This window comes from Haplochromis burtoni, unplaced genomic scaffold (assembly GCF_018398535.1).
Source record: "Haplochromis burtoni strain Fernald_Lab_line unplaced genomic scaffold, NCSU_Asbu1 Contig_85, whole genome shotgun sequence".
NCBI lineage: Eukaryota > Metazoa > Chordata > Actinopteri > Cichliformes > Cichlidae > Haplochromis > Haplochromis burtoni.
Genome location: NW_024582446.1, coordinates 1,883,047 through 1,906,451, shown reverse-complemented (window position 1 = coordinate 1,906,451; position 23,405 = coordinate 1,883,047). Strand labels below are relative to the sequence as shown.

General features: G+C 40.9%; 2 protein-coding genes across 15 annotated transcripts in view; one reads left to right on the top strand and one right to left on the bottom strand.

Annotated features, from left to right (window-relative positions):
* The first annotated feature begins 53 nt into the window (after positions 1–53).
* On the top strand, positions 54–3,444 carry ccdc170 (coiled-coil domain containing 170). The gene is made up of 8 exons (XM_005926081.3): positions 54–221; positions 372–545; positions 748–1,029; positions 1,517–1,717; positions 1,808–1,981; positions 2,132–2,374; positions 2,624–2,827; positions 3,008–3,444. Exons 1-8 carry the CDS (start codon positions 204–206, stop codon positions 3,257–3,259), a joined length of 1,548 nt encoding a protein of 515 aa, XP_005926143.1. The 5' UTR covers positions 54–203; the 3' UTR covers positions 3,260–3,444.
* A 9-nt stretch (positions 3,445–3,453) lies between these two features.
* syne1b (spectrin repeat containing, nuclear envelope 1b) overlaps positions 3,454–23,405 on the bottom strand; it is a 75,431-nt gene continuing 55,479 nt past the window's right edge. For 11 of the 14 annotated variants that reach the window (XM_042222402.1, XM_042222415.1, XM_042222405.1 and 8 more), the window contains 43 exons: positions 23,102–23,203; positions 22,865–22,984; positions 22,536–22,736; positions 22,242–22,415; positions 21,626–21,757; positions 21,231–21,427; positions 21,000–21,132; positions 20,587–20,769; positions 20,278–20,427; positions 19,815–19,991; positions 19,541–19,696; positions 19,308–19,463; positions 18,984–19,154; positions 18,683–18,816; positions 18,369–18,573; positions 17,977–18,159; positions 17,750–17,896; positions 17,492–17,646; positions 17,135–17,282; positions 16,950–17,044; positions 16,621–16,855; positions 16,206–16,400; positions 15,856–15,981; positions 15,548–15,703; positions 14,739–14,897; positions 14,430–14,596; positions 14,179–14,341; positions 13,639–13,826; positions 13,389–13,539; positions 13,038–13,220; positions 12,685–12,822; positions 12,274–12,465; positions 11,859–12,186; positions 11,446–11,514; positions 10,636–10,763; positions 10,237–10,363; positions 9,874–10,085; positions 9,482–9,682; positions 9,238–9,366; positions 8,914–9,126; positions 8,153–8,245; positions 7,207–7,265; positions 3,454–4,562 (listed from right to left, as the gene is read on the bottom strand). In XM_042222402.1, the coding sequence (XP_042078336.1) occupies positions 4,319–4,562; positions 7,207–7,265; positions 8,153–8,245; positions 8,914–9,126; positions 9,238–9,366; positions 9,482–9,682; positions 9,874–10,085; positions 10,237–10,363; positions 10,636–10,763; positions 11,446–11,514; positions 11,859–12,186; positions 12,274–12,465; positions 12,685–12,822; positions 13,038–13,220; positions 13,389–13,539; positions 13,639–13,826; positions 14,179–14,341; positions 14,430–14,596; positions 14,739–14,897; positions 15,548–15,703; positions 15,856–15,981; positions 16,206–16,400; positions 16,621–16,855; positions 16,950–17,044; positions 17,135–17,282; positions 17,492–17,646; positions 17,750–17,896; positions 17,977–18,159; positions 18,369–18,573; positions 18,683–18,816; positions 18,984–19,154; positions 19,308–19,463; positions 19,541–19,696; positions 19,815–19,991; positions 20,278–20,427; positions 20,587–20,769; positions 21,000–21,132; positions 21,231–21,427; positions 21,626–21,757; positions 22,242–22,415; positions 22,536–22,736; positions 22,865–22,984; positions 23,102–23,203 (6,975 nt within the window). In that variant the 3' untranslated portion in view covers positions 3,454–4,318. The remainder of the gene's footprint in view (positions 4,563–7,206; positions 7,266–8,152; positions 8,246–8,913; positions 9,127–9,237; positions 9,367–9,481; positions 9,683–9,873; positions 10,086–10,236; positions 10,364–10,635; positions 10,764–11,445; positions 11,515–11,858; positions 12,187–12,273; positions 12,466–12,684; positions 12,823–13,037; positions 13,221–13,388; positions 13,540–13,638; positions 13,827–14,178; positions 14,342–14,429; positions 14,597–14,738; positions 14,898–15,547; positions 15,704–15,855; positions 15,982–16,205; positions 16,401–16,620; positions 16,856–16,949; positions 17,045–17,134; positions 17,283–17,491; positions 17,647–17,749; positions 17,897–17,976; positions 18,160–18,368; positions 18,574–18,682; positions 18,817–18,983; positions 19,155–19,307; positions 19,464–19,540; positions 19,697–19,814; positions 19,992–20,277; positions 20,428–20,586; positions 20,770–20,999; positions 21,133–21,230; positions 21,428–21,625; positions 21,758–22,241; positions 22,416–22,535; positions 22,737–22,864; positions 22,985–23,101; positions 23,204–23,405) is intronic. The other 3 variants (XM_042222414.1, XM_042222408.1, XM_042222413.1) reach the window with 2 other exon arrangements.

Sequence of the window (23,405 nt, the reverse complement as noted above, 5' to 3'; positions counted from 1 at the left end):
ACTGAAATAAAATAAAATAAAATAAAATAAAATAAAATAAAATAAAATAAAATTCCACCAACTTGATAAACGAGTTGATGCCTGACAGTCTCAGCTACAGCGCCCCCTTCTGACTGAGCCTGTGTTTGCTGTTGCCAGGAGACTTCTTAAAACAGAGGCAACATCTACTTAAAGTTCACTTCTCACCTCTCTTATTTGGAGTTATGGAAAACTCTAACGAGGTAGGCCTTAAAATATTTTCAATGTCTACTGAATTCAGTCATAGCGGAGGAAAAAACTAAATTGATTCCTATGTTGGCAACTTTTAAAAATAGATTAAAAAAACATTTAATAACTATTTAGTACCTTTCTTCAACCTCTGTAATTAACAGTGCAATGAGAAGGAGAGGCTGAAGATGAGGGTTGCTGTTTTAGAAGAGAGTGTGAAGTCCAGTGAGGTGGAGTGCAAAGCCAGCAGAGAGACGGTGCTGAGGCTGGTGGCAGAGCTGGACCAAGAGAGGAGGAAGGCTGCAAGCACTGTAGCAGCACTTGATTCACTCAAAGTGGTATATACACAACTTAAAAGCGTAGTTACTTTACAGTACAAGATTTCACATGTCTGGACGGCTTAACCCACGAACTAAAGGATTTAGTAGCGTTGTGTAAAAACTACTGACTTCTGTACGAAATTGTTAATTTAAAGATTTTATTACTTTAGGAGTAACTGCTAAAATTGCCCTATTGTTGTGGTGTTTGTATGTCATTTAGGAGCTTGATGGTCTGGCTGTTGGGAGAAGAAGTGTCGAGATGGAGAAGCAGACCCTAACTGAAAGACTTGAGGCCAGTAAGAGAGTGATAGAGGCAGCCAGGCGAGAGTCACACTGTCTGGAGAACCAGGTGGAGGAGCTTGAAAGAAGGATCCAAGAAGCTGAGGACAAGCTGCAGGCATTCTTGGAAACGTTGGTCGGCCTCCTGGAGAAGAAGTGTGACGACGTCATCCTGCCCACGGAGAGAGATGTTCTACAGACAGTGGATAACCTCTGCAATAAGGTGAGGAACGTTGGGATTTCCAACAAAAAATGCTTAAAAGCTGCTTTAAAGCTAAATTTGTTCTCCAAGGTGCAAATGTGGCTCCAGCCAAACAGCAAATTTGCTGACAATTATAAATCACATTGTATTTTAGCTATTAGGATTACTTTTTGTTAATCGCTATGTGTCATGAATGATCAGTTACTTGTGTAAAATGCAACATACTGGTTGATTTTTTTTCTCAATACTCAATACTCAAATCTCAATACTTGCAATACAGCTAAATATTTTTTTTATTTTAATTTGCAGACTAATAACTACATCGACTGGATAACTCTGTAAAGTAGAAGAATACATCCCAAAGCACAGCAATTGATGCAGTTACTTGTATCTTTATGTTAACTCTTCCTGTTCCATCTGTCAAGGACTTAGTCCAGCTGTAAGATAAAAAGGAGTGTGCACACAATAGTTTATGTTACCACACATTTTCACTATGCTGGTCTTTCAGAGCTTGCCAGAGGTGGAAATGAGGCTGTGTTGTGCTTCTGAAAAGCTGAGTGAGCAGACAGAGCTTCATCACATTGCACAACAGAGGGCTCAGCTTGCAGAGCAGCAAGTCCAAGACCTGAGGGGAAGACTGCAATGTTTGGAGGCCGAACTTCTGACAGCAGACATGCATCGTGACCGATTGCAACACAGCAAACAGGATGTGAGTAAAGTCATGTGACTAAGCATATAAGTTACAGATACAGGTTGGTATAGCGACACATTCCTATGATTTGTCTCTTTTTTTTAACAGTATGAGGAATTCTTGGAGCAGCTGTCCAAGACGATGAAGGTTGAGGACTTTGACATTGATCTTGACTTCGAAATGAAGCTAAAATTCATTCTGTCACGTGCCGAACAACTTGTTAGACAAGAGGGAACTGCTTTAGTTGAGAGTAAAAGTCTGACTTACAGCTTACAACGGAAGGTAGTTTTTTTGTTTGTTTTTTGTTTTTATCATTCACAAGTTTATACAAGTGGAGAGTGGTGCTGAACAAGCAGATAATTTACCTCTAAATGCACAAATGCAGCTTAAAAAATGTATACAGCTGATTTAAAATATTCCCATTCCCTGTAGTTGAAATCACAGAAGGAACAAATAGAGAGCAAAGGACTCCACATCCAACTACTGAGGAAAAAGGTTTCAGAGCTGGAAGAGGAGAAGAAGACCCGATCAGCATTGGCTGTGGAACAAAATGATGCACAACTACAGGCTGCGAGGCTGCAGAAAAAACTGGAGCGTCTTCAAAGTGAACTGAAAGCAACCAAGCTTTCCAACACTGAGCTCAAGGCCCAGCTCTCCCATACCAGCGAGCTCAAGGTAGAGGGGAGAAGGGTTTGGGCCCAAATTCACTCCAGAGGGATTTTCACTTCATAATGTTTTGTGTATTTGTGTTAATTTTGGGGCATGGGTTAGTGGGTCATTGAATCATATGCATATGCAATCAATGCATGCTTTCAAAGTATCATAGTATCTTAGATTAATAATTTGACATAATTAAATAAAGTCACTCTTGTTTTACTAAAACCCGACGCTCACTCGAGTCTCTGCTGTGCCTAAAATGCCAAGCTGAAAGTCGCGCAACAGACTCAGATCATGCAGGAGCAGAAAAAGAAGCTGGATCTGGTGGCGGATGAGAAGGCAAAGGTGGAGAAAAAGCTGAGCGCAGTTAGCTCAGACCTGCAGAGCCAAGAGAAGAAGACAAGAGACGACCTACAGGAACTCCTCACCCTCAGACAGAGCCTGGCTCAGCTGTCTGAGAGGCAGAGAGAGGTAAGAGTCAAACGACAAATAGGAAAACTTGTTTACCATGCTTTCATCCACATCTCATGACCTTGCACAGCAGATGTTTGTTAGCGGTCATAGAGCTCATTTAATGTTGTTTGTTAATATAAATAAAAGAAAGGTCACAAGATTTCTGAAAACTTTTGAACCAGGTGTTTCTTTTTTCAGTTGGTGGATTTCCGCATGCTGGTTTCTCAAACGTTGGGCCTGGATGCCACAGCGTTAGATCTTCCAAATTATGAAATCATCAAATTACTTGAAACCCTTCTTCATGGCCACTGTCACCGTCACCACCTTCATCATCATGCTAACATACCTCGGCACTACTCGACTCACCAGAGACCTCACCTGCAACAAGTCCAAGAACTATCTGATGGCTGCAACCTGAATGTTACCACCTGCAGATCTCACGAAACTTAAAATCTATTCACTCCATTCATACCAAAAATAAGTTGAAATGTTGAGAAATAGTAGAGATATTAATTACTTTTGAAACATAAAATAACAATTTAAAAGTTTTCTTTTATATTTGTGTTTTCATGGGAAGATCAATATAAGTATGATGCACAAAGGGTGAAATATTAAAAATGCTAACTCACAAATAAAATGACAACTTTTAGAATGAAGGTTTGGCATTCATTGTTTTTGAGAGTCGCATATACATACATTTCTCATATTATTTCTTTTTGCATTATATACATATGTTAAATAACTCTCGACTGTTATACATTTGATACTGAACTCACAGTCTTATAAAATATGCAATAATTCTATTGGTCATATTTCTCAATCTTAAAGACATATTTCATATCTTGAAAAAATAAAACAGCAGAATGTATAAAGACCATGGGTGACTGTTAAAGGTTAAACTCCTGCGTTGCGTCTGACTTGGATATTAAATTCACTTGACTTGGCTTAAATGACTCTTGCATGAATCCATGTGGTTCAAGTTAAAAATGGACCGATTACCACAGACACAACGATGGATGTAAGTAAGTAAAAGCAAAGATTAAAACTGCATGCCAAAATACAGGTAAAAAAATAATTGCAATGTAAGATATATTAAATGTTTTTGCTGTTTACAAACTTTTAGTTACAAGCAAATTCACAGGCTATATTTCAGCGTTTAACTTTGGTGCTATCGGCTTGAGAGAAGTTACGTCATGTTTACACCACTGAGTCGACACGTCGTTTATCCAGCAGATGTCCACTGTGGGCAGAAACCTCCAGATCCGTTACACCAAAAATGCAAATTAACTGACACAGCATTACACAGAGTAACATAGTGAGATGCTTGATCCTATGTGCTACACACAAAGATATTAACTGTAGATGGCAGCTGTTATTCTGCAGTAAAAATGGACGAGCAGGATTTGTTTTTGCTCCCATTGTGATTAACCGTTTCAAGGATATCAACATGAATCCCACTGAGGTCATTCTGGCTCAAGAATACTAAACATCAGTGGTTTTTACGTCCATCTACACTGGAGGCGGTCCGTTGGTGTAGCTCAGCATCGGGTAGAAGGAATGAGCAAAGTTGTTGGACTGAGCACAGTAGTCCTCCTCAGACATTGGCAGCAGAAAGGCAAAAACCACTAACAGGAGCAGGAAGAGCTGGAGAGGCAGTGCGACCCAGAAGACGCGCCACAGAAACGAGGACCTACGAGATGATCGTGTCTCCGAGTCAGAAGGGAAGGAAGCGGATCCAGCGTCGCTGTGAGGCCTGCTCACACAAACACAAACATTCACAGCCCAGCAAAAACAGGATTAGTCAAACACAACTATGGATTATAGACTTTTAAAATCTCCTTCTCATCTGCACTACTGCAAATGTGTTTCCCAAAAGACTGTGGCCTGAATGTATATAAAAGCAGAATGCAATGGATTTTAAATCATTTAAACCCAACCTAAATTAATTATCAATTAAAGGTTTTTTTTTAATTAATTAAAAGAATTGGCAGACCTATGTCTAAATTTCCAGTTACTTTTCTTAATTTCAAGCTTGAGTTAATCAGTCGAAGTTTCAGACAATAACTCGAACTTTTGACTTTGAAATGATTTTTTCAGTGACAGAAACAAGCTTCCATCCAAAACATGTAACATGCTGGAAGAGTTCTTTAAATTGTAACTTATACCATAGTCTAACCAATCAAAGTCTGAATTTCTTCATGGAAATGATGGATAGTTGGTCCTTTGGCATAAAGAGAACATGAGCCAACATCTATTATATGATAATAACAGTAGATGTAGCTTTTATAACTTGACCATCTGTGAAGAAAGATACAGGATAAATGAAAAAAGATAAATGCAGGTTTTGAAGCAGCACATGCTGCCATCTCGATATCAGCTAGCCTTGTTTATTTTAGCAAAACCACAGTCTCTGTAGTAGAGACAGTTTGGGTGATACCCACTAAAAACTCTTGATCACAATTATAAACATGCCCTGCACCACCAATTTGAAACATGGGGCTGCTTTCAAAATTGACTGAACATATATAAAAACATAGAACCGAATTTTAAAAATCAATTTACATGCATTTCATCATTTGATTTCTTTATATTAAATATAATTGAGTTTAAATGATCATTGCATTTTTATTTTATTTACATTTTGCACATACTCCCGTCTTTGTTGGAAACACGGTTGTACTTCCACGGCAATATAATAAACCAATCTTACACGTACAAAACTGCTTCTCTTTGCTACAGAAATAGTAAAAATTACAAACAAATTAAATTAGTCTAATCCAATAAACAAACTTCCCTTTAAAAATTATCCTAATTTAATATCCTTCTCTCCCCACTCTTAACTATTTTAATGTTGTCTGCATAGTTTCAATCCAAATAAGATCTCAGTCCAGCGACAGTGGATGTAAGCACCATGCTGTGTTTGAAAGACATTGCCAACACAGTGTAAAGCAATGTTAGACAATGTTTAACATTGTGATCTACATGCTGACTGAGACTGGGGTGGATCAACACAAGTACGAATACGGTCACAAAACAGTTTTCACGGCATACATTCTGCAATCCTGTGCCAGACAAAGACATTTAATACGAGAGCTTGCATTTCTTTGCAAAAGGCGTTAGAGTAAAAGGCAAACGGCATGCTGCAAGTAACAGCTGAATTTGAGAATACTCTTTTTATTCATATAACGATGGAGTCTTTGAAAGTTTGTGTTCTGTTAAAAAATGCAAAGCAAACGGAGGCGGGAAGAGCACGGCAATTAGAAACAGCATCTTTGACCCTGGTAGTTAGCTGCATTTTCTTAAATCAACAGTTTGGGAAATCCAGTTCACTTTCTAGATTTAGAGTTAGATGAGATGACTGAAATCCCTTTGTGAATTAAGATGTTAAGATGAAGCTGGGAAAGAGCCTAGTTTAGCATGGACACTGGGAGGAGGAGGAAAGAGCCAGACACGCTGGCTGTTTCCAACTGCTTCCACGTCCAAAAAAGAAACATAAGGAAATAAGCAAATTCACAAAATGTCATACTATGAGTAGTAATGTGTCATTTTTCTGTCACCATCACCCTCAGTAATACTGTCTTCTTATAGCCTCAAAAAGTTAGAAGACACGGTCAGTTGAAAGCAGTAATATAGGGGTTTACATATGTATGTATTGTAAAAAATAAAGTATTCAGAATGTATTTCAATTAAGAAAAATCAAGGCTGCTTTGCTCTCTAAATGTATTTTCCTTCAATCCCAGAATGCATGAACAAAGTGACTCGAGCTGCCCTGTGTTTTTACCAAAAGTGCCCCTTTACCATTTCCCAAATGGAGACCTGAGAGGCAAGACTCACAGATGACAGACTGAGGGGGGGGGGAGATGGTGAATACTCAGTGAGATAGCAGCAGCAGAGGGAGAAGAAATGTAACACACAAGAGAGAGAATCAGCGCAAGAGAGGAAGAGAGCGGCCTTTGCATTGTTCATTGCAGACATTTACTGGCTCGGCAATTTGAGAGCAAAAGGGTGTGTGTGTGCGCTCAGTATCAGCGAGGAAGTTAGATATAGAGAAATATTTGTGTTATTCATAAGAAACGCCCTCTGGTTAGCAATATTAAGCAGCCAAGGACATTGGCAGAGAGGAGGCCTTGCACCTTTCCTTGTGAAACTCCTGTCTCGGATGCGTGGGCTACCACTCACCTGATCGCCTAGCCTACACAGAGCATCTAGACTTACAGAAGATGATGGAATTCATTATCATGAGCTGCTATTCTGGCACGAGCGTTAAAAGCTGAAATTCTGAATATTTGTTCCTTAAGTGTTTCATTTCAAAGCTGAAATCAACTGATCTCCAAGTGCATCATGGGCTGCTGAGTTCCATTATCTTCTGGGTGTGCTAGAAACCAACAGAAAGGTACCTGTGGTGTGGACTGCTCACAGAGGGTCCAGGCTGTGACAGACTACATTTGCCCCGTTGCTGTTTGCAATGAACAGGGGGGGGGGGGGTTAAAGGAAGGAAGTATGTTTAAGTCCAGGCAAATCAAGACAAAGCTATTGATGAAAAGAAAACCCAAAATGAAAGAAGAGCAGCAACAAAATCATACGTGAAAGTGACTGATTTTGTAACCTGTTATAATAAGGAATCTGGCTCTTCACAGTGCACGACTACTTTGAATTGCTTCAGCTTGGGAGTGCAATAAAGGGACTGCTACAATTATGCAATGTGATGCATGAATCTCTTTGGAACAAGGACATTTAGTAACATACACATAGTATAAGCAGGGACATGCTTATTTGGACTGATGTACAGTTGAATAATGAGAAAATAATGCTTTCTCATTGCTGTTGTTGATGCCATGCTTGCTCATTAAACCAGCAACAAGTTCTATGCTACACTTGAAATTAAGCAGCTGCACAATAGCCAGTAATCCTAGCTATAATACTACGAGGATCGAAACGTATCTACAGTGAGAAGAAATTTAAGGGAAGTCTGAGAAAAAGAAAAGGGTTTCAGAAATACTGGAAGAGAAAAAGAAACAAACTGGGCAGAGCTAAAAAGCCTGCCAAGAAAAGGAAGGAAGAAGTAGAAAAGTTAGAAAGGAGGAAATCTCAGGAGACTGTCTGGAGATTGACAACATGCAAGAAGAGCAAAAGGCTGGAAAAAAGTTCAAAATCCAGAGGGAGGGAGCGTAACGCTGGTTGTGGAGGTGGAGAAAGATTTGAAGAGTGTGAGGAGAGATCTTGGGATGACAGGGGTGAATCTGGCCTTCACGGGGCATTTGGGGCATTTACTCTATGTGTCTTAGGGGTTTCCAAACACCTGGTTCTCATATAGCAGCATGTACAGGTAGAGATAAACATTACCGATCGTCTGTGACTGGGAGTACTCCTTCCTGATACAGGACTGAGGGAGCCAGACGTGTCCAGCTCATCAGCAGACGACCAAGAGGAAAGATCCTGATGTTGGAAACAATGGCAGATACAAAGAGAGACAAAGCAGGTGAGAGTTAAGCAAATAGTGACCCCTTTTCTAAATGTGGCCACAGACTACACAGAGTGGTTGGCAGGTGATTAGTACTTAAAAAAATCTAACTGAAGGACACAGCCAAACAATATAATACACTCAAGTAAAATTAAGTGTATCCTGTGCTGAAACAATCATTTATTTGCAAATATGATATTTTTTATTCAGTGCAAAAATATGCTCCACATGAGAGCTAAAAATGTAAAACGATTACACACTTACAAGATTCTGGCAAATTGCACCATCACAAGTTTGCTCCCCACCTTTGCTAATATTGTACATTAACGGTGTGAGTAACACATTTGTGACTAATGAAGTATCACTGGAGATGAACCTGTGAATTTTCAGCCTGTCTGCGTTTCACAGTTCTTTCTTTTTTGAGCTTTTTTTTTTAGATTATAGCCAAATGTATTCATTTTATTTTATTTTATTTTTACAAAAAACACTTTAAACTTGAAAATTCTGTTTTTAAAAAAATCTGACGATGGAAGAAATTGAAAATGTTTCTGTCAAATGCTTTTTGACTTTTTAAATGCAGGTGAATATAAAAGAAAGGTGTTCAGGTAACACATGACAGGTACACAAGTGACTGAGGCTCTACCTGTTGACTGCTTGTGATGTCCAGAATCTTGGCCAGCTCTCTGAGGTCTCGGGTTACTTCCTTTAGCAGGAGTTTTAGGCGGTTTCCTATGACGTGAACCTTCTCCTTAGCCTCCAAGCAATCACTGCCCTGCGAGTTGACCAGCAACTGGAGGGACATGTCTTGTAGTGAAGCAACTTTAAGCTGTGAGTCTAGCAGCTCCTGGCGGATTTGCTGGAGAGAAAATTTAAGCGATACATTCAAAAAAGAAACCTTTTACAGAGTGGATTTATGGAAGTAACACGGAAAGACGCACTTAAGTTTAAGAGTGTGACAGTTTGGTACCGTGAGTGTTTTGTGATGCTCATGGAGAGTATCACTGTCCTGGATGGGATCAATGGGAACCACCTCATTCCTCCTGCGATCGATGTTTTCCAGCCAGAGCAGCAGACCGTGACTCATCTCATGAAATTCCTATTGATCAGATGAAATTTGGGAAGGTGAAGACCCAACTAGCATATCATAGAAGGATATTCATACTCATGAGCAAGTCGATCTGTTCAAACAGTCCGACTTGATCAGCACTCACTTGACACTGCATCAGAGCTTCCTGTAACGAAGACCTCCATTCCTCCAGCGCGCTGCCGAGTTTATCCCAGTGGTTGTTCATGTCTTTCAGTTTGCCTTGTAGCTCTCGGGACTCGTCTGTCTCCGAATGCAGAAACTCCGCACTGCACAAGTTGATGGAAAGCACTATAGCTTTGCGCTTGTCATACGCCTTCTGCAGCTCCTGTAGACAAACACGCATGTCCATGGTGACGTACAAGTAATGCAAAAAATTCCCAATTTGATGACAAAACAAGGAAACAGCAGGAATAAAGACTATAAGGTATATATTTATAAGTATTCAAGTAAGAAAATAACAAGCAGAGTAATAAAAAAGTTAAAAATAGGGACTTTACTACTAAAAAAAACCTGTACCTTGAGCTTTTTGATACGCAGCTCAATCGTCTGGATGTCCGTGCCAAGCTCCAGTCTACGCTGCTGCTCCAGCTCTTCCTCTGTTTCTCCCAGCCAAGTCAAGATTTTGTTCAGGTCAGAGTTCAGCTGCTGCCACTGCTGCTCGTTCTGCTTTGTTCTCATCTCCTTGCTGAGGTCCTGAGCCTGCAGGAGCTCCCAGCGCTCAATCACTCCTAGATTGATGGATGTGAGACCAAAAAGATTATGTTAACTGAATTTACCAGCACTGTAGCCCAATGGATAATTCACATTTTTTTCTTTAACAAGCATAAATTAACATAAATTAAATGTTTATTTAAGATGGGGGATAGTTATAGGTATTACCTGAAGTCTGGGACTCTGAGCTGCTGGGATCTGCCAGTCCAGACACCGTATCCTCTTCCTCCTTCAGCTCAGAGCCCATCCTCCTCACTGTGTCAATACTTCCACGACACTCGCCCATCAGTCGCAGCTACAGAGCAGTTAAAAGACTGGTTATTGCAGGCAGTGTAACAGGATTATACTGACTATTTCAAAATTGGAAAAAATATTGTTAAACTGAAGAACCAAGTGAGTTTTGCGAGGAGAAAATAGATTATTAAAAAAAATGTGAGCAAAAATAAACAACAGCAGCATTCAAATAGACAAAGCAGAATTAATTGCAGTTAAATGTACAGTCCAGAGCAGAAAAGCTTTAAAGAATAGATTGTTCTGAGCTCTAAGTGTAATATGAGTAACACATACATATCCCATGTATGAGGAGTCCGTTTCTGTGCTTGCAGAAGTGCGGCTGCGGCTGCTGTCCGTTTGTTGCAGGTGGAAACGGCTGACATCCAGAGGGTGTACATGAGAGTCTGCAGCAGCAACCTCCCCTGTTAACACAATATTAGCTGATTATATTTCCATAATATATTTATGAAACATGTTTAACATCAGAAAAGAAGGTAAGCCCCCCTGATTTAAGGAAAATAAAATGTGGAGAGCGAAAAATGAGAAGTAGACAGGAATGCAGATTGTTTGTTCTGGCCTTTTGTCACAAATCACAGCACTCCCTTTGTGGCCCTTTGTATCGGGAGCTGCATCCCTGATTTGAAATAATACGTTTAAACCCCGTGTTTTTTATGTGATTTGCCTTTGCGTGAGACGTCTAAACAAATCTGCAGTCCCTTCTATAAGAATCAATACATTTCTTTCAAAGAAAGAAAAAAAACATGCAAATCAACAAATCCAAATAGGTTAGCTACAAAGAACAAGTCAAGTTTAAAAAATGAATAAAGCTAGTTAGAAAGAAGGGTTAGGCTGAATTCCATTTCTGTTCTGCTGAATTAGAGCCCAAAGCAGAACAAGTGAATAGAAGGAATAAAAATGGAATTGACCCTATTCCCCAGGGTTAGAAAGTGTTGCCATTTGTGCCCAAAGTGTGTTTAAGAGAAGAAATGAACACAAATCAAATTCCAAGCTGGTGAACAGACTACTAGTGTTTCATCACTCAGAGTGTGTCTGTTATTTCTGGCCCCAAACACATGTGGCATGCTGGGGTCTGCTGTTGCCTACCAGTGGAAGACCTCAGTGTTTGTTCTGTTAGTTTAACAAAGGCCTCAGGGCTCTCTGGGATCACTACATCTGGAAGAAACATTATACAGTACACACATTTAGCAGTGGGCTTCAGACTGACTCAGTGAACTGATTATCCTGGTATTCAACGGCACCAAGAAAATCCTCGCCATAATGTAATCAGTGACAGATAAACCCTTCACTAACTTTCTTGTGTTCCTTATGTGTTTTTCTGTCCCCTATGGGAACTTTTGATGTCATTTTTTGGACTTCTCAAAAGATGCAGAGGCACAGTCGTTTAAGATATCGCTCTTCTAACTTTTTTTTAACAGCTAACAGTGATAAAGAAAAGTTATTATTCTGAAAAATCTCTTAAATTTCAAGCATAGTTTTGCACTGGTATGGGAACCTACCTGACAAGCCTGAGGCAGGGCGCTGAAGGAAGTCTCCCTCTTCACTCTGCTGCTCTCTGAGAGCCCTGCTTGCACTCTCAAGCCCACGGCTCAGGTCGTAGTCGTGGTCCCATTCCAGGGGAATGGAGTCCATGCTTGTTTGGGTGTCTCTGCCCGAGCGTTCAGTCCGGAGCTGGGCAGCCAAGGAAGCTGAGCGACCGGAGGACGGCAGAGGCGACAGGAAGCCATCCCCCAAACGTTCACTCCACGGCAGACTGGACAAATCACAATGCTCATCTAGCTCCAGCTCACGATCGGACAATGACACTTCAGTGTCGTCATCTGCAAGCTAAAGATAAAGGACTTTAGTATGGGAAAGATTACATTTGGACCCAAGCCACAGATCTGTCAGATTCTCTCAATTTTGAGGTCTTACAGGAAGGCGAATGAGTTTCTTGTAGTAGCGCTCCACTCGACCAAACACCTCCTGACAGTAGCGCTGCAGCTCCTCCAGCTCTTCCTCGATGACAGCAGCATCCAGAGGCTCACTCTTCTCTATCAGCGCTTCCCCCTGGTGGAAGATGTGCTCGATCTTGGCTGTTGTTAGAGAAATCTCCTGCTGGAATGACTGTGAAGCCGGAGAGAGACAAGCTGTTAAAGCTAAACACAGAGTTGTATGTGATGTGTATCTCATATTAATTATGAAATATTCGTTTAGCTGCTCTTCACAAGTGCAAACTGACTCTAGAAATGAAGATAAAATGAACATATGTAAGAGTCAGTAGAAAGCACTGTTTGAAAAATGCACAGTGGATTTTGTTGGTCTGAAATATCATGACAGGCTTACCCTGAGTTGTTTGATCTTGGCCTGAATGTCACATTCAGAGAAGTGCTCGATGTTGGTCAGCTGAAGGTCCATCTCTGTCAGCCAAACCAAAATGCCATCTCTGGCTGTCTCAAACTCCTCTCTCTGACTAATAAAGTGCTGCACGTGTAAAGAGGGACACTGGTGTTAGAGTCTATGCTTTCACATCATGCAAATGGAACAAACCTTTGTTCGGGCTTTATTAGTGAATAATAAGCAGTCACAGAAAAGTTAGATGAAAAGAAATGAATCCAGAAATGCATGACAGAAATTTAAATTAAAATGTACAAAAATGAAATGGAAATAATATATAAGTACTAGTAGAACAATTGTACCTTAAGCCTGCGGAGGATGGATGCCACCCTCTTCTGCAGGTTGTCCCATCGCTGGTTGGCATCATGTGCCATCTCCTTCAGCCGGCAGGAAGAGTCAGTGCGGTTTTCTCTGGCCAGGCGGCGGTATTGCTTATTGATTAACTCCAACTGAGTCAGACTCTCGTGAACTTGTCTCTGGAAGGCCTACAAAAACACATTCATACATTTTCTCAAGAAGTCTTTTAGCTTCGTGTTTCGTTTACATGTTTGCATTTGAGAGATAGAATTTTCTTATTTAATGTTGTCCTACTAGGTGAAAACAGTAGGTAGTTTGATCACTTGTACAGAGTACACAAAATAATTCTGCAATACCTCAAATTTCTTTAGTTCTTCCTTGGCTACAGTATACAGCACACCAGAGGAGTTGGGTAGAGCAGCTGTATTTTCTGAAGTGGCCAGCCACTCCTCAAAACGTGCAAAGTCGTCCAGGAACTTTTGCCATAAACGCCATGTCTCCTCAATCCTAACAGAGGGAATAATTTCAGGAAACAGTTATAACAGTTACCTGTTATCCATAATAACGTATGCATTTGATGCTTTCATCTAGTGTGTAACGTCTTACTTTAATCTCCTCTCCATAGACAAGGCACAGATGCTCCTCCAGCGGCGATCAAGGCTCCGCGTTGCCTGCTGGATGGAGTCGCACTCTGCATCGGTGGCGCAGGCGTCACAGTCATGCAGAAGCACCTCACATAGATTCAGCACAGATGCCACTCCTGTACTGTGCTTCTCTATGTCACGCTGAAGCTCCTGATGGGCAAGAAAAGAGTGACACAGTAAGTAATAAGATGAGAGACAGAAGGAGAAGGAAGAAGCTTGATAGAAAGTTAGAGAATGACTTTTTGAAAGTGGTTACAAACTGTACAACAATAACTTTTACTAGTGTATTATATCACAAAACCTGTTTGCATAGAATTGATACTAATAGTTACATTTTCATTACATGATTACAAAAATGTGAATGTTTTTAGAAATTTCAGCTAAATGATTACAAAGCCCTGTTGCCTGTCTGCTATTAAAGAGCTTGCATTTGGCACGGACTGAATGATTCCTGGCAAGCTGCACATATGTATTTTAGGTCCTGTTCAGTATATTATGTCACCTGCTGCAGATCGAGCTTCCTCTGAATCTCTTGGGCATCACAGGAGTCATAGGCGATAGGTTTGGACAGCTCTGTTTCGATGTGGGCGAGCCAAGAGCGCAGGCTGCTCATGTTTTTATCTAGCTGCTGCACAGCCACTAGAGTTTCTCTCAGTTTCTTTACTCTGTTAAAAGAATTTAACAGATTAGTTACAAACAACCCAGCATGGGATAAAAACACAGCTGCACAGCTGTGACTGCACGTCTGCTCACCGCGCTCCAATGAGATTGAGGAGATGCTGCCAGCGGTCACTGACTTTGTTGAGTTTTTGTTCGATTTCAGTGGCTTTGCTCTGGTGACTGGCCCTGGCCAGGCGCTCTCCTAGCTGGTGCAAATGTAGCTTGTTCTCCTCTGCTACTGTGATCTCCTCCTGGTAGTCCTGGCATACAACGCAATGCAAACAGGAAATTTGAAAAAACTGCACTTGTAAAAGAAGCAGAGTAGGAAAAACACAACGTAACTGAAATACAACAATTAAATAACACTGTCAAACTTTGTAAATATCTGAGGTGTGTGCAAACCTTGCGAAGCTTCTCGATCATCTCCTCAATGCTGACGTCTCCATTCTGGGACACCTTGCTCTCCATGTTAGTGAGCCACTCGCAGAGCTCCTTATACTTCTCGTTGAAGACAGTCCACTCATTTAGCTTCTCGCTTACCTGCTGCCTCCGCAGTGACAGCTGTGGAAGAACAGCAATACATGACAAGTTAACTGCACCTCTGTGCAAAGCACATAAAAAGTGCCAACGAATGCATGGCAATTTAAAACAAAAGCTAATAAAGATCAAGAAGGCTCAAAAGGAAGCCGTTCAGACGCTTTCATTTGCATCACGCAGTGAGCGAGTGCTGTATTTCCTGTGTGTGCAGTTTATCCGCTGCACACAGGATGCCACTGTGAAAAAACGAAATCACCTTGAGGTTTCAGCTTTTCTTAACTGACTGACTGATTACATTAACTTGTCACGCTAACTGTTCCTCTCAGTGTATTCCTTTCTCAAAATTGTTGCACAATGGCATATTCAGCAAAATCGAACTACTGCTTCAACCGTTTAAAAAAATGCTAATACTATGAATACCAATTTTTTTCTAGCATATAGACATAGATTTTTATATGATGTTGAGCAACATCTACATATACAAATATATGCTTTGTATCGTATAGTGAAGATTGACATTAGTAACATTGTCTTCTGGGACTTGTAACTGTTGCACAGTAAATATTGTGTAATATGCAGAATGTAGCTATAAAGTAATTTTTGAGAATCAGACTTATAGCACACAGTATATTCAGAGAATCCAAAATAGTAAGCGACTGTGCCAAGAGTTGTACCTGGTGGCAGATTTCATCCCATTGTCTATGCAGCAGCTCAATACGCTCTTGTAGGACAGAAAGGTCCTCAGCACTGATGTAACAAGAAAGTGACTCTCTCAGTAAGGTCAGATGGGCCAGATCGCCTGTCCAGCCGTCAAATGTATTTTCCAAATCCTGGAAAAACAACAGTGCCACTATAAAAACACTAAACAAGCACCTGAACAATGTAAAAAATCAGCTCAACATACACTTAAATAACTCTACATATATGTCTTACACCTAGATGCACAAAGAAAAGTCAATTTTGAAAATGTTCAAGTTGTTACCTTGCAGCGGATCTGTTCAGCTTGCAGATCCTCATTGTGATCAGGAATAGGTTGAGAAAGCTGCTTTTTGAAGGCTCGAAGCTTTTCCAGTGATCCACAAATCCCTTTTTCACTCCTCTCCCAGTCCTGCGTTCAACAGATTACAAACACAGGCAAAATTACGAGTTGTTCTAGAAAGCTGTCCTCACTGAAACTACAACTAGAAGTGATTGGTGTATTATAAGGAAATCAATGTAAAACTTTATACATACAATGGAGATTGTCCATACAAATGCAAGAATTATAGGAGCCATCAAGGTATTCTGAAGTGGCCTGGAATTCAGAACATGCTAGCGTATTGTCGTTTTTACCTTTAACAGAGTGGAAAGCTCTTTCTTCTGTTGTTCCAGCCGTATGCTGGTTTGTTTCCATCGCTCCTGGACATCAGTGAGCTCTGCCTGCAGGGTCGCCTCTGCTCGGCTATCAGCTGATAAAAGCAATTGCCTGCCAGCCTCCACCGTCAAGATATAGCTGCCCTGCTGACGCTGCAGCACCTTTTCCTTCATCTGAAAAAGGAAGAAAGGATTCTTATCAAGCTACAAGCCTGTTAATTTACACAGATAACGCCCAACCCACAATTGCAGTTACATGTTTAAGGTTATCAGATATTATATTTTTGGTTTATTACATGAAGAACATCGCATTGCAACAGCTTCTTAATGTTAGCTAGCCTTTGCTGTCACTGCTGTATTAATGTGTATTACAGTCAGGTTTGTCACTATGTACCTGGACCGCGTCCAGCATAGTACGCGCTTGTTGCAGAGGAACTGTATTCCCTGCCTGAAGGGTCTCTGTACGATGGGACACTTCCAAGAGCCATTTGCGCAGCTTGTCCACCATTTCTCTATACCGCTGCCACTGGCGGATGAGACCATCAATGATCCCGCGCCTTTGCTGAGCACGTCGCACTACGCCCTGCCACTGGTTACTCAGCAGAGCCAACTTCAGATTGAACTCATCTCTGTAGGTGATTTCAGAAAGACAGGAGACAAAGAAAGGCTTGCAGTGGAGTATGGTGGTAAACAAAGATCTACAGAGTAGTCGAATAGGTTTACCTGTCATCTACCTGACCCTGCTCTAACATTCTCTGCCCATCACTGATGATGGAGTGGAGGATCTGCTGCCGACTGAACATCTCAGCTTGGAATAACTGTAAGATAAAAAATATTAAATTTGTTATATGTGTTAACAAAATTAAAATATACTGCTTGAGGATCCTTTTCTTCAAATGGGCCCTAACCTCATGGGCTTTCTGCTGTTCCATCAAACTCTGGTAGTTCCCTGAAATTTCTACAGCCAGATTCTCTTCTGTTTGGACCAAGAACTCCATCCATGTTTCACACTTTTCAAGGAAGGTCTGCTGCTGCAGCAGGCATGACTGAAGCTTGCTGCAAGGAAACAAACAAAAGGTGATCTTATATCTCAGTTAGATGGGGAGAGTGGCCTTTACCGAACATTTGTACTGTTTTTTATGGTATTTGTGCCAGTCCTTCATTCATTCATTATTGTATTTATCTAACCTTGTTATTTAACAGAGTATCTTGAATTAGGATGGCTTTAAACCTTTTCAGACTGGCTTGTAATTTTCTTGTCTTACCTGAATCTCTCTGTGGTCTGTGCTGAGGCGGTGGACCAGCTTCTGTTGAGGTTCTGCACGCGCTTAATCTCAGAATCGTTAAGAGGGAGCCGGTAACCAAGCTCATTAAGACGCTCTAACTCAGGTGCCATACTGCTGAATTTCAACATGAGCCTCTGTAAAGCCCAGAAGTTACAGAAACATTTCAGCTGTCGAACCAGTACGTGATATTCTGTAATTTTGTTCACCAAACTCAAAAAAGAAAACAGTAAAACAAACCTTGAGGTCCTCCATGCGGTCCTGGATGACCGTTAGGTCAGTAGAGCCATTAGGATCTTGTGCCTTCAGAGCCTCTTCAGCTTCAACTACCCAGGACCCCAGTGATCCCAGTTGATGGTTAAAGGTTTCATAGTCTTGAACTCCAGTCTAGAAGAATGCCAAAATACTGGTTTGGTAACTGATTGCCTATACAAAAAAAAGTATGTTTCATAAATCTTTTTTTTTACCTGTAGAGCGGTGAGCTGTCTAGTAAGAGCCTGTTCCACCGCAGCTAGCCGCTGGGTGAGAGAAAGGTGATCGGACTGGATAGCAGACGCTGCTGATGTATCCACCTGCTGTTTCAGCTGCTCTCCCAATTCTTGGAGAACTTGAAGTGAGGCCTGGACTGGAGCTTGGGACCTGAGCAACTCCTGAAATAAAACACCCATAACATTCAGGGCAATATGTCTTCATTATCAAAACTTAATCATAACATCCAACTGCACCAAACACGTGAGGGGATGTTTAATATATTAAACTTTTCCTTCATATCCATGTGGGTTTCACAATGAGGCTTTAGAAGTAAAATACTGAGGAGTTTTTCTGTTGTTGCAAGTTGCAAAGCTGTGGCTTGACTCACGCTGCATTCTTGAATCCAATCAGACACCTCATCGTCAGCAATGTCCTTGTTGCAGGTGGTCTTGAGGAGCTGATCTGCTTTTTCCTCCTGCAGCTGGATGCTGTTGCAGCTCTGCTCATAAAGCTCGTTGTAGCGCTGCCACAGCTGAAGCAGTGCCTTGCTGCTTCTGAGACGCTCTCCAATCTCCTCCAGTAAGCCAGTCCATCTAAGTGCAATGACATGGTAATACGCTAATAAATGTCTTAAATTCGTTAAAGAAACACCAGTAGTAATGATAGTAATAAGCAGCATAGCACCATGCTAGTTAGGTTCACCTTGCGTTGACATCTTTCAGGGCATTGTTAAGAGAATCTGACACTGAAGGGTGACACTCCCTCAGCAGTTGGTGGGTAACAGCACCAAATTTTCTGAGACTGCTCTCCTGTTTTTCCAGTTCCCCTTGCAAATCCTTCACAGTGACAGATACAGTGGTTAATTCACCAGCAGTTAAATGATCACATTAAGAAACATACCCCTAACATTGCTACAAGATTTCAGAAACTCATATCTATACAGTTAAAGGCTTTAGTCAGTAAACATGTAAAATACACTGAATGCCCCTTTATCTTAATATACCTGCAGACTTTGCACTTGCAGATGAACAGCCTCCAGTGAGCCTGTGAGGAGGCGGAAACGAGACACAGAGTACCTTCCCTCCATCAGGTAGCCATTGATCTCCTCTGAAGCGTGTTTGTATAGAGTCCACTGGTCCAGCACTGACTTCAAGCTGATCTTTAGCTGCCCAATCTGTAGAAGGTGAAATCAAAAACATGCATCTACATCCAGTAAATTGCAAAATCAGGCCAAAGTCAGAGCACGAGAGGGATGGACAAGCGAGCATAGAATAAATGGGTCTAACCTGGGTAATAAAAAATAAACAAAAAAGAACAAGGAGATTACCAAGTGGTCCAGGTTAGCCCAGGTGTGATTGACACCTTGGAGTGTCTCCATGACGATAGCACAGGCCTCATCAGTCTTATTTTGAACAAGGGCACAGCCTTGCTCTTCGACTCGCTCCAGCTCTTTCTCTTTTTCTTTTACCAGCTCCTCCATTTCCTTTAAAAAATTGTTTTTATTTAGCAAATACAAAGACAAGATGAAAGGCAAGAATATCTTAATCAGATCTACAGTACCTGGCAGTCTTTTAGAGCATTCTGCACAGATGTCAGATCCTCTATCCGGTGTTTCCTCTTCAGTCTTTCTTCTTGAGTTGCCATCCAAGACTTCAGGGCCTGAATGCTGCTCTCATAATCTAACCACATCTCCAAGAGGCTCTCAAGGAACTGGATCTTTAAGAATTTCATGCAAAAAAAAAAAAAAGTTAACTTTGGATGTTGCATTGATAAAGGACATTGGGTGAATATCCTGTTGGTTTTATTGTAACATTATCAATGATTACGTCCTCACCCTCTCATTGATGCGGCCTTGTAGGATCTGCCAGCGCCTGTTCATCGCTCCCAGACGCTCAGCAAAATCTGTTTTATCACTGCGCTTGCTCTCCACATCCTGACCACTGAGCTGCAGCACTGACTGGTTGACAAAGTCCACAGTCAGCTGCTTACAGCTTAAATCTACTCTGAATCCCTAAAGTGAGGAAACAACAGGAGATTTTATTATAAAAGATCTACAGTTAGAACCAGTAGTTGCATCACCATTATGATCAGGTTAGGAAAACTCCATGTTTAAAAATCAACATTTTAGCTCTCAACACAAGAAGAAGAATTTTATCTAGAAAAAACCTTACTTGCAATGGCAAACCACAAAAAAACCAAAACCATTCAAACCAAAAGTTATATTTTTGATTTAATAAGAGTTCAGACTATACATGTAAACAAAAACTGTCATGAATCAATAAAAAATGCTCCACTACCTTATATTTTTGCAAATAGTCTTGAATCACACTTGATCCCACAGAACTCTTGAGGTTTTCTTCATCCTCGTCAATGACACTCTCCATCAGCGATATCCAGTTAAACAGCTCACAAATGGCATGACGGGAGGCCAGTTTTTCCATTTGGATCTAGAAAAAAAAAAAGAGAAAAAAAGAAACCGATATGTTGGTAGTTTAAAAACAAACTGCAATGAAAACTTTTGCATGCAAACTGGAGAAGCAGAAAGAGGTAATCCTATTTGTCCTGAAGCAGGTAAGCCTTTTTAGTTTGGCTGCATGTGACGATACCTGATGCAGCTTCTCCTGGACCACTGGGATGCGTGTGAGTAGCTCAGCCCACTGAGTGTCAATCCGTGCCAGGTCAGAGCGCAATACCACCGTGTCCACTTTCTTCAGCCGCAGCAGCTGGTTGCCCTCATTAACCACTGAGCTCTTAAGGCTAGACTTTCCCTCAACTTCTTTTGAAAATTCCTAAAAAAGAGAGAAGTGGAAAATCATCCAATCAAAACTATGTGGACTGCAGCAAAACAGTGCTACTGCAGAAGATAATAACAATATTAAACAAATACAAGTAAATTTGTAGTATATGCTACAGTTGAACTGAGGTGTTATGTTCATGCCTACAACTGCCATTAAGTGAGGCAGCTGGTTGGCCAGCAAAAACAAAACCAATCAACCAAATTGATTGTCTTTGGCCTCACAAGGAAAGCAGAGAGATGATCTCTGACGGTTTCCAGCTCCTGTGGCACTAACACCGCCTGCGTGTTCCAAAACTCCAGACGCTCCAGAGCAGACTGCAGCCATTCGCTCATCTCTCCACACTCCCTTTGATACCTAAAGAAAAAACAATTGAAATTAGACCGTGCACTCATTTACCAGATATTTATATCCAAAGCCTAAGAAAGAGTCCTTATTTTTGAAGTCTTTCTGACCTGGTCCAGTGTTTCAGAATAGCCTCGAGGCGTTGTAACTCCTTGTTGACCTTGGCAGCGTTGTTGAGCCAGTGTTCCCCCAAGAGTGCGAGCTGATTCTCCAGCGAGGGGCAGCACACTGACAGTAACAGATGTTTACCTTCATCCAACACCTGGTAGAGCTTGTGCTGGTGCTCCGCTAGTCTCCCCTTCAGACCCTTTGCAAAGAAGAAGAAGAAAATGTGTTTCCAGCTAGATAAATATATTTTTCTACTTTGCAGCAAAGACAGGAAGCCCATTTTGACTTGAACCTTTCTTTAAAGCTTAATCAGCATGTAAGAGAATTTAAGTGGCTTCTTCCTTTGTCACATAGCCCGATGTAGTAAATTTACACCTGAGCTCATGTGACATTGTACCTGGTATAATGATATTCTGTCAATAAGCCTTTCTTCAGTTTCTTCAACCAGACCAACAGAAGGAATACTTTCTTCAACAGCCTCCAGATGTTGGTTCAGACTCTGGTAGTCCTGCACCAAACGGCACCAAGTCTGAAAATAAACATTATTATAAATAAATATTTAAAATTCAGTCGTCTGACAAGTACATCTTTGCTCTTTTAATCAGCACACTTGTTACTATGTAACTATAATAATATTTTTTTAATTTTACCATTAATTTGATTTTTTGTTGAGAGATTTTGTACTAAATGCTGGCAAACACATCGGTCCTCCTTACAGTACAACTCCAGCATTATCTCATAGCTACCAACTTTAATATGTAATTTTTTTTCAAGGTAATTAAAAGGCTTTTAAAAATGTGTTTATATAGCTAGTGATGTTCTAATATATAACATTTAAAAACTAAGTAAATGTCTTTCATTAAACATGTCATATCTATTATAGCTACATGTAATAAGATACAGTTAAACCAACCACACTTGGAACTGGTCACAAAATTATCCGTTATCAGAATTTTTGTGACTATGTTAACCTTCCTTTTATACAAATATGGCATATATACTCCTTCACCTACCTCTAGGATACACTCCAGTTCAACTCCTTTACTGTGTGCCTCTTTGAGGACTCTCTGAGCCTCAGCTAGTGTCTCTTCCAAGGCTTGGTTTTCTTTGGGAAGCATCAGGCCACTGATCTTCCTGAAGTATGTTTCCGTTAGAATCATATGGGACTCTAGACCCTGGAAAAACTCCTAAAAGAGGCCAGAAACAAAGACGATCAGCTCTATTTGTCTCCTGTATCACAACAAATTGGGTTCAACATGCAACCTTGTTGATTCTTTAAGCCTAAAGGATTTAGCAGGTGACTATACTTTATGTTTGTCCAGGTGATTCTGGACTTCCTCCACAGAGCTGGCAATAATTCTCTGATCGGCAGCCATCTTGTCTTTAGCTGTGTCCACCAGGTCTTTCAGGTCCTGCAGAGCACGTTCATACTGCTCCTTCAGTGCCATGTTCTGGTTCAGCCCACTGCGCCGGGAACCCACTGTCATCACCAGCTCCTCATAAGAATCCTGGAAAAACACAAAAAATCAGTTTCCGGTTGTGCATCTTTTGAATTTGACGGTAATTTGTTCACTGTACATTCAGAAGTAAAACCAAATTGATGATTTCTCCGTGAGCCATCAATCATGTATGTTACCTGTAGTTTGAGCAGTTTGTTTGTTGAGATCTGATCCGCGTGCAGTGCTGATCCTCTGGTTTTAAGTTCTGTGATTCTTTGTTCAAAGTCTTTCAGGCTCTCCTCTGCACTGGCAATGACCTGAGAGAAACCGATTAGATGTATTAAAGACATTCACAGTAATGTTCTTGTTTTCTGCAAGCTTTAATGGAAGATGGTTAAAGCTTCAGGAGGAATATTAGTCAACTCTCGCATTACCTCCAGTTGTTTTGACGCTGGTCTATCCATTGCTCCAGCTAGGGCTTGCAGTATCTGGCATTTGGTCTCAATTAAAGCAGTTTGAAGAAGCTGCAATTCAGTCTGTGTAAGACACGAGGTCATTTATAGGAAATTAAGACAAAATGCATGCATGTCTGGTTTCATAATATAAAGATATAAATGTTGTTTCCTATAGGCTTGTCTTTGTCTTCTGCAACAGTGGCTTAACTTAATAAAAAGAAGCATTTCCCCAGCGGCTGTCTCTTTGAATCGTCAAACATTAAAGGGCTTGAAAAACAAAAAG